Source organism: Arachis hypogaea, chromosome 12 (genome assembly GCF_003086295.3).
Source record: "Arachis hypogaea cultivar Tifrunner chromosome 12, arahy.Tifrunner.gnm2.J5K5, whole genome shotgun sequence".
Classification (NCBI taxonomy): domain Eukaryota; kingdom Viridiplantae; phylum Streptophyta; class Magnoliopsida; order Fabales; family Fabaceae; genus Arachis; species Arachis hypogaea.
Genome location: NC_092047.1, coordinates 114489463 through 114498583, shown reverse-complemented (window position 1 = coordinate 114498583; position 9121 = coordinate 114489463). Strand labels below are relative to the sequence as shown.

Genomic DNA, 9121 nt, shown 5'->3' with positions numbered 1-9121 from the left:
TTTGAAACCTTTAAAGTGAAGAAGGAAAATATACCATATGAGCGCTAAAGCTCATTAGCATTGCCATTTTAACAAGTTTCAGAATTTTGAAAAAACATTGAGCATAAATTGGGCCACTTGATTGGGCTTCGATATATAAAAAACAAAATTAGGACATTTTATGAGTGTATTTTCTAGACCAAAAAGAGAAGTTAGATTTTTTTTTTGTTTTTTTTTTTAAAGCAAAGGAGCTCAACAAACACAAATGTATCAAGTATCAACAAACACTAACGTAATTATTAATTTTCTATATGATTTAATAAATATATATAAATAACAAAAATAAAATTATTTAAAACCGTAAATTATTTATAATTTAATTAATAAATATTAGGTTTAAATCTTGAAAATAATAAAAAATATATTTTTATATATTATATATAATAACAATATTTTAAGAAAGAAAATTATATACCGAATATTTTCATATTCTCATAGATATAGCTAGACATAGTCTAGATTATAATATATATAATTATATAGTAGTATAGATGAGTAAGATGACAAAAAGAATCCAGCCCAAGAAAGAAAAAAAAAAAAAAAGAATACTATAAAAATCACGTTTTGTGAAAAAAAAAAAACTACTATAAAAAATCACGTGACTTGCACGTGCACTATAGCTTAAACAAATCTTAAGAGGTGGAGTGGTGGTTACTCTAGTTTGCTTTGCAGAAACTGAGAGAAAATGCTGGCATGTTCCATGAATCTGACTCGATTGTTGCTGACCCTTTTCTCTTTCTCTGCAATTGCTCGAGTTTCTTCTCAATGCTCTATCACCGGTTAGTTTCAGTTGTTACTCATGTTTAGTTCATCGTTACCGTTATCCTCTGTTGTGATGCCTTTTGAACTTTGATGTGAACTTAATAGCTTGCTCTTTTTGCTTTGCATACCATGTGTTTGATGATTGGACTTGACACGCCTATAGTTGAAAATTTTGATGGCTAGCTTGATTTTTTTGTTATAAAGGCTTTAAAAATTTTCATATATGATTAATCTCTTATGTAATTTTGAATAATTCATTTCAAAGTGCAAACTAGCATTTTTTTTGTGTGGATTCTATCAAATGGGTCGTGTGATACTCTTTTTAAGCATAATTAGATATAATACACCCATTTGCAGATATGACTTTTCATCTTCATTTGTTCACTCCCACAATTTTTTTTTTATTTTGAATGATGATTATCATAATATCATGTTTTGGATAAGAAAATGATTTGTTAAAATTGATAGAGGGGTTGTGATGCCAGTCTGCTTAGTTTCTTAGACCATTCCCCCCCCCCCCCCCCCCCCCTCTTCCCCTTTTATTTCTGAATGAGTATGATGTAGTATTAGTATCCTTTTTTCCCCCTTTGCTTTTTTAGCTAAATATCCTTCTAAGTACTAAATTAATTAAACAGCATATATTTTCAATGTCTTTCAAATTTTAAAAAGCAATGGATTATTTGGTCATTTATTAATTAGGAGGATATTTAGAAGGATCCCTGAAGAGGATTAATCATTTCTTTTTCCAAATCTACAAATGTGTAGGGCTACCACTTGTGCGAAATATCAGTGAGATTCCTCAAGATAACTATGCCCGGCCTGGTCTTTCTCATATGACGGTTGCAGGTTCATTGTTGCATGGAATGAAAGAGGTAACTTAGGAATTTCATTTCCATTTTATTGAAGTCCATAAAATTGTATTTAACAAAAAAGTCATATATCAACAGTAAAGAAGTTATTTAAAATAGAAATTTTAAGGCAAACAACAACTACAACAACAAAGCCTTATGCAACTAGGTTAGGTCAACGTCATGGATCGAACAACATAATTGCGTCGTGTCTTAAGCCATCGCTAAACTCAGCCCCTTTATGCTTAAATGTCTTTTTAAGGCAAACATGCTATCAAATTTCTTCCATGCTAGGTTTCAAGTATTAAATGTGAACATAGTATTTAACTTGATGATTGTGCCTTCTTATTTATTGGAACTTAAGATTTCATGTTAAAAAATTTGTCATAAACTTATAACTTCTAATTAGACAAAAACTGGATTTTTACTATTTCTTAGGCCAAAACCAGTCATTATATGGTATTGACTCCGGTTTTGCATCCACCCGTGTGGTAGAGTGGTAGATTATAACATGTCAGCTTGCTGCAATTTTCTTGAACAGGTTGAAGTATGGCTTCAAACATTTGCGCCAAGATCACACACACCAATTCATAGGCATTCATGTGAAGAGGTTTTTGTTGTCCTCAAAGGGAGTGGCACTCTCTATCTTGCATCAGATTCAAATGGAAAATACCCTGGAAAACCAAAGGAGCACTTTGTCTTTCAGAATAGCACATTCCATATTCCTATTAATGATGTTCATCAGGTAAATCATTTACACAAACTCTGATGTTTGTCCAGGTTAATTTTGTTTTTTTTTTTGGGGGGGGGGGGGGGTGAAGAAACTAAGATTCAGCTTTTTATGTGCTGCATGAGGATCATATCATAAAATAGATGTAGATACAATAATAATTATGAAGAAACTACATTGCAGCTTTGGAATACCAATGAGCAGGAGGATTTACAAGTGCTTGTTGTGATATCTCGTCCTCCAGTTAAAGTGTATGTGACTTATGTTACCCTTCTTCTTCATGTCTCCTATTGAGTTGGTAGTGGTAAATTTAGTGTTTAATTGTTAATATGCATTTGAAAAGAGTTTTACATTCATTCAATCAGGTCCTTGCATTTGTAAGAGTTTTACATTCATTTAATCCGATTGGCAATACATGATTGATTATCTATCTAAGCGCTTTTTTTTTTTTTTCTTTTTGGCATTGACAATGCATACAAATCAAATCATGCTAAATATGGAAAAATAATGAAGCTTTCTTTTCATATTGATAAGTGCATATGCATTCTTCTTGTTGAGTAGCTTAGTATGCGGTGTCCTCGATAATGAAGACACTTGCACTACATGGCTATGCTTTTTCTACTCTGTGTTGGCTTCTTCTCATGCTTCTTCTATGCTAAAGGCTTTTTTTTTTTGGAAACAAATACAATATCAACGATGGAATGGATATTGTCACTCTTTTTCCTACAAATTCATGCAAACATACAATGCAAAATATCATATGTGGAGTGGCATTATCAAAAATGGGAGTGGAATCATCATTTCCCTATCACAGAAACCATATTTACTGGATTCCCACATTGTCTTTCTGTATGTTTGGTTGGAGGTTCAATTTAGGTGGAAATTTCATGGACTATCTATGTTACACCTCAAACGCATTCATGAAAATCTCTACCTCATTTTTATCCCCCAACAGAAAATGTTCCTAGGATGTGTTTGTAAGTTGGGATTTTCTAGAGAAAGGGAGAGAATGAAGGAGCCTGATGAGTAAAATGAACTTCACTTTACTCATCAAGTCATTCATTTCCCTCCTTCACCTTTTAATGTGAAGTTTATTTAACAACTCCATATGCTTAGGTTCCTTTTTAATAATACCATATTGCGGAGATAATGCATCATATAAATTGAAACGGAATAGGAACCATTTCATATCTTGCGATGATCTTTATACTATACTAAATCATTCTGGTGACAGATGATTGTTGATGACTCGGCTCAAATTTTATACTTATTATGATTTGAGTTTATTCTTTTGCACTGTATCCATCATACTTATTAATCATTATGATTGTTTTGGTTCTTGATTAGGTTCATATATGAGGACTGGTCCATGCCTCACTCTGCAGCAAGGTTAAAATTCCCTTATTATTGGGATGAGAAATGTTATCAAGCACCTAATCAAAAAGATGAACTATAGTTCATAGTCACAATTTTTTGTTAAGTACTTTTTTTCATCTAATAGTTCAAAATTGATATGACTCTGTTGTTCAGTTTTATGTGAATATTTTTATCAAGATAGACTTCAATGCTTTGCTATCTTTAGCTGTTAGTTACATTGGCAACATTAACCAGTGATGTTTTTAGCTAACATTTGCTTAAGTGCAAACAAATAGTAGAACTTTTTTTGGATTAAAAAAAAAAAAGATGACGACTCTAAGCGCGATTCAGATCACAATTTTTGTTTCTTTTTCACCATTAAAGAGGTCTTTTTATCAAAAGGAAAAGTAACAATTAATATTTAAAGAATTGGAATGAAAATCATACCTTAAAAAAAAGAGAGAGAGAGAGAGAGAGTAACAACTAACAAGTAATATATTTATTAAGAGAATACTAAAAACCATTTCTCATTAACAAGAAAAACAACCATTTGGAGCTAATAACCCAAAATTTGAGCGGTAGGGACATAAATCCTTAGCCAAGAAACCTATTAGTCTATTTTCATCACCTATTTTAGCAAAAATTAAGGATAACAAAAAGATTCTATTGAACAAATATTTTTTGTAAACACTATAACAAATTATAACAGCTTATTCCCCCATAGTTGATAGTATAAACCCTTTCATATTATTTATTTTCCGAAGATCATTCCCTTCCCTACAATCTCACCAACCACCTAATCCAAACCCTCCTAATTCTGTTATCCCTACCAAAGCAAACCAATTCTAATCTCCCTCCTAAAAACACCAAACCCCTTTGTCTCAAGCTAGCACATACGTGCAACCCATAATGGCTCCAACTCTCTCACCTCCTTAGACAGCTTGAGGTGACTTCCACCGTTTGCACCCATCAACATAGAAAAAGACAGGATGGCCTTTAGGAACAACACACCAATTCTTGGCCTCCTGTCTTTGCCTTTCCCTTTGCTTTTGTTTCTTGTTACCACCACCCCCCAGCATGCTATTATCTCCGCCGTCATTGCCGCCACCACCACCACCACCACTACCTCCACTGATAACTCAGGTAGTATATTTCTAGAGACAAATTATACGTGCATGCATGCAACATGCATGCATGTTGACAAAATGTCTTGTTAGATTTTTAGATTTTTTTTTTTCTCAAAATATTTTGTTCGTATAATTATATTGCCTTATTTGTTTTTGGGTATCTAAATTTTCTGGATTCGTCACTGCTACAGGTGTCCACTTTGACGTGATTAAGAAGATTGTACCAGACATTCCTTCGTTCAGGGAAGCCCCAGAATTTCGCAATGGCGACACATGCAACCAAGATAGGATCCACATTTCCATGACATTGGACTCAAACTACCTGAGGGGCACCATGGCAGCAGTCCTCTCCATTTTGCAACATTCTGCATGCCCAGAAAACGTTGAGTTCCATTTCCTATGGTCAAGGTTTGAACCCCAAGTGTTTTTTAGCATCAAATCCACCTTCCCTTACCTCAAATTCAAGATATATCGCTTTGAAGCCAACAGGGTACGTGGAAAGATATCGAAATCCATTCGCCAAGCGTTGGATCAACCTCTAAACTATGCAAGAATTTACCTATCAGACATACTCCCTGGCTATGTTAAAAGGGTAATCTACCTTGACTCAGATATTGTGGTTGTGGATGACATTGCCAAGCTTTGGGAGGTTGACTTGGAAGGCAAGGTACTCGCTGCGCCGGAGTATTGCCATGCGAATTTCACAGAGTACTTCACAGACTTGTTCTGGAATGATCCTGTTCTATCAAAGACATTTGAAGGAAGGAAGCCTTGCTACTTCAACACCGGGGTTATGGTGATGGATGTTGATCAATGGAGGGAAGGAAAGTACACACAAAAGGTGGAGGAGTGGATGGCGGTTCAAAAGCAAAAGAGGATATACCATTTAGGATCATTGCCACCATTTCTTCTTGTTTTGGCTGGAGAATTGAAGAGTGTAGATCATAGGTGGAACCAACATGGGTTAGGAGGGGACAACCTTGAAGGTAAATGTAGGAGCCTCCATCCTGGCCCTATTAGTTTGCTTCATTGGAGTGGGAAAGGTAAGCCTTGGTTGAGATTGGATTCAAGAAAGCCTTGTACTGTGGATCATTTGTGGGCACCCTATGATCTCTATCGTCCAAATATTCATCACTTTGAAGAATGAATCATGAAAATGCATTCGGGTCATGAAGGGGATAGAGATGGATATGAATTCATCACTTATGCCAAGTAATTTGTATTTCCATTATATTAATTTGTCACTATATTACTGTACACCAAAAATCAGCCACCAAATAATCATTCTTATAGAATTTCTGTTAGAATTCGAAGTCCAAGGTCATTGAAATTATGTAAAACAACGCTATATATTCAAATATATGATGGTTGATTTTTGGTGTGCAGATAATTGTTTTTATTAACCTGGCATAAGTGAAAGTAAATAAGGTTTTTAAGCGGTTTGGTGTGGAAACTAAAAGGGGAGAAGGAAGATCAAGGCTTTGTCATTCAAAGGAATACAAAAGGCAATAGAGTATTTTGAGAAGTGTTGGTTCTGTTTTGGTTTTTTTTTTTTTTAATGTTTTATTTTTTCCTTTTTTTTTTGTTTTTTCTTTTCGTAAGACTTTAATTTTGGGATGTATCAGAAACATTCCAAGCATGGGCATTAGGGTTGGATGTTGGCATCATTTGCATCAGCGACTAATATATAGTTGCAAGGTGGATGAGCCTCCCTCACTAACCTTGATGAACATGATATATCAATCAATTTTAACATTTCCTTAATGCTTTGAGAATTTTTGTAATTTTTAAACTCAACTCAGGTAGGAAATATTTTATTAGCCATTTCTTTTACATTTGACCATATATATGCATGTCCTTATCAATTTGTGTCCCAACAAGCCGATAATCATATTTAAAATCTTATTATAAAATTTATATACATTAAAAAAATAATTAACCAAATAACATAATCTCCATATACTCAATTAAAAAATTACGAGTTTGAGTCTCTTTATTTTTAGTAAAAAAAAAAAATTAAAGTTTACAAAATTTCATTGAAACGATGGCCACGAATAACTACTACTTTAAAGTTTAAGAATTTAATCTTAATCCACAACATATCTAATTATGTATAATCATGTTACTAAAAATAATTATTTTTTATATTAATCGTATAAATATTTTTTAAAAAATAAATATAACTTGATGATTATATAAAATATTTTAAATTGTCAGTAGATTAATTAAATTCAAAGTGTAAATAATTATGTTTTAAAGTTTAAATTTGCCCAATAATTTTGTGTCTTTTAGGATTTCAACAATATGGTATTCACTATTCAACTATTAACTAACATTTATAATTTGAATTTCATTTTGATGATTTTTTAATTTGTAACAAATAACAATTACTAAAAAAAGAATTGTTTCATCAAAATAATGAAATTATTGTTTTGAGTTATGCAATTTTAATAATTTTCTAATACATTAACCCTTCACAAATAATAATAATAATAAAAAAGAAATTGACATTTCAGTTTGACTATAAATAAGGTTTTGTTGACTACTGAAACACTTAGCTGGAAGTTCTTCTAGCTGACTTGTTTGTTACTTCGGACTCCAATTTCTCACTTTTCTTCCACAGATTCCTCCAATGAATTTCTTCAAATCGGTATTCTCCGACGATCCTGATCCCAATCCTAATCCCTCGCCACCACAACCCTCCCCTTCCTCCTCCGCCACCACCACCGGCGCGTGGAAATTCGGCGACCTGATCAAAACCCTAAGTTCTAAATCTGAATCGATAATCGAAACCTACCGCCGCGACCTGCACGAATTCGGAACCGGACTGAAGAAGGAGATCGAGGTAGCTCACGGTTCCGTTGGCCACGTCATCGACGAGCTCGGAACCACCGTGGCGAAAGGAACGTCTCAGATCATATCCAAAAGCAAGGACGCGATCCGAGCCGTTGATAACCAATCCGATTATTCGGATCAGAAGAGAAGTGGACGCTTCTTCAGTAGACTTGATGCTGCGGTTCGTGATATTCAGGGTGATGCTGGAACTTACTGTGATGAACCTGAGGATTTGCAAGAGTTCAACGAGTGGAAATTAGGGTTTTCCATTGATGCGAAGAATGAAGAAATGGAGAGGCTTTTGAAGGAGAATGAGGCAATGGAAGGTGTTTATAAGAGTGTTGTTCCCAAAATTGTTGATCATGATGTGTTTTGGTTAAGGTATTATTATAAAGTTTCTAGATTGAAGAAAGATGAGGATGATGTTAGGGCTAGAATTGTGAAGGGGATGAACAAAGAAGAAGAGGATTTGAGTTGGGAAGTTGATGATGATGATGATGATAATGGTAATGGTAATGGTAATAATACTGATGGGGTTGAAGCTAAACAAGAGGGTAGTGTTGGTGGTGGTGAAAGTGTAGATGAAAGAGGAAGAACGAGATTGAATATGGAAGAGGTAAAGAGTTCAGGTGAGGAAGGATTGAAGACAGAGAAAAGAGAGAATTTGTTGGAAAGTAAGGAACTTGGCAAAAGGGTAGATGAGTTTGTTGAGGGATCCGGATCCGGAGGTGTTTGGAAGGTGGGTAGCGGCGATGGTGGAGTGAAGGAAACTATTGAGGAAGGAAATGTTGATGGTGTGCCAAAGTTTGAAGTGGACAATGCTGGAAGTAATAAGATTGATGAGAAAATGGTAATGGAAAGGAAGAAGGTTGATGATGTGAAATCTACAGATAAGAATGATGGAAGTAAGCACTTGTTTCATCAGGAGGAAGAAGAGGAAGAGGAACTTGGTTGGGATGAGATTGAGGATCTTAGTAGCATTGATGAAAAGAAAATAACTCAGAGTGGTAGTACAAGCATTAGTAAGATCGATTTGCGGAAGCGACTTAGTGCTGCAGAAGAAGAGGAGGAATTGAGTTGGGACATTGAAGAAGATGAGGAGCCTGCTGCTAGTGCTAAGGCCTGAAATATTTGATTCTTTCTGTTCGTTTCTCAAGAGAAATATCAAATATGTATATGTAAGTTTCCTTATATTCTCTTTTTTATGTATTCTATATTTGTATGCTATTGAACAAAGCGTGTTATTCATGTATATAATAAATTCTAACAAACTCAGGAACTGGACATAATGATTCAAAGTAAGAAATTCACTGGGAGTATTAGTAATGTTGAAAACGTTTCCTGAATAAAATATTTCGACATGTAATTACAAGAGCTGAGAATCATAGATGGATCCAGTCTTTAAAGCAATACACGATGAAGAC

The 9121-nt window shown here is 34.3% G+C and overlaps 3 protein-coding genes across 3 annotated transcripts; all 3 read left to right on the top strand.

The window, feature by feature from the left end:
* Positions 1 to 658: 658 nt before the first annotated feature.
* On the top strand, positions 659 to 3954 carry LOC112728456 (auxin-binding protein T85). The gene is made up of 5 exons (XM_025778593.3): positions 659 to 818; positions 1567 to 1673; positions 2191 to 2394; positions 2563 to 2630; positions 3727 to 3954. Exons 1-5 carry the CDS (start codon positions 725 to 727, stop codon positions 3833 to 3835), a joined length of 582 nt encoding a protein of 193 aa, XP_025634378.1. The 5' UTR covers positions 659 to 724; the 3' UTR covers positions 3836 to 3954.
* A 622-nt stretch (positions 3955 to 4576) lies between these two features.
* Positions 4577 to 6626, top strand: LOC112728455 (probable galacturonosyltransferase-like 4). The gene is made up of 2 exons (XM_025778592.3): positions 4577 to 4878; positions 5054 to 6626. The coding sequence occupies exons 1-2, from the start codon at positions 4725 to 4727 to the stop codon at positions 6007 to 6009; spliced, it is 1110 nt and encodes a 369-aa protein (XP_025634377.1). The 5' UTR covers positions 4577 to 4724; the 3' UTR covers positions 6010 to 6626.
* Positions 6627 to 7386: 760 nt separating this feature from the next.
* Positions 7387 to 8968, top strand: LOC112728454 (uncharacterized). The gene has a single exon (XM_025778591.3). It carries the CDS (start codon positions 7495 to 7497, stop codon positions 8821 to 8823), a length of 1329 nt encoding a protein of 442 aa, XP_025634376.1. The 5' UTR covers positions 7387 to 7494; the 3' UTR covers positions 8824 to 8968.
* Positions 8969 to 9121: the final 153 nt, after the last annotated feature.

What these genes read in the sequence shown, in the direction of transcription:
- LOC112728456 (XM_025778593.3), top strand. Translation starts at nt 725, where the DNA reads ATGCTGGCATGTTCCATGAATCTGACTCGATTGTTGCTGACCCTTTTC. An exon ending in TTCTCAATGCTCTATCACCG is followed by an intron (nt 819 to 1,566) that starts GTTAGTTTCAGT and finishes ACAAATGTGTAG; the next exon opens with GGCTACCACTTGTGCGAAAT. An exon ending in CTATTAATGATGTTCATCAG is followed by an intron (nt 2,395 to 2,562) that starts GTAAATCATTTA and finishes ACTACATTGCAG; the next exon opens with CTTTGGAATACCAATGAGCA.
- LOC112728455 (XM_025778592.3), top strand. Translation starts at nt 4,725, where the DNA reads ATGGCCTTTAGGAACAACACACCAATTCTTGGCCTCCTGTCTTTGCCT. An exon ending in TACCTCCACTGATAACTCAG is followed by an intron (nt 4,879 to 5,053) that starts GTAGTATATTTC and finishes TCACTGCTACAG; the next exon opens with GTGTCCACTTTGACGTGATT.
- LOC112728454 (XM_025778591.3), top strand. Translation starts at nt 7,495, where the DNA reads ATGAATTTCTTCAAATCGGTATTCTCCGACGATCCTGATCCCAATCCT.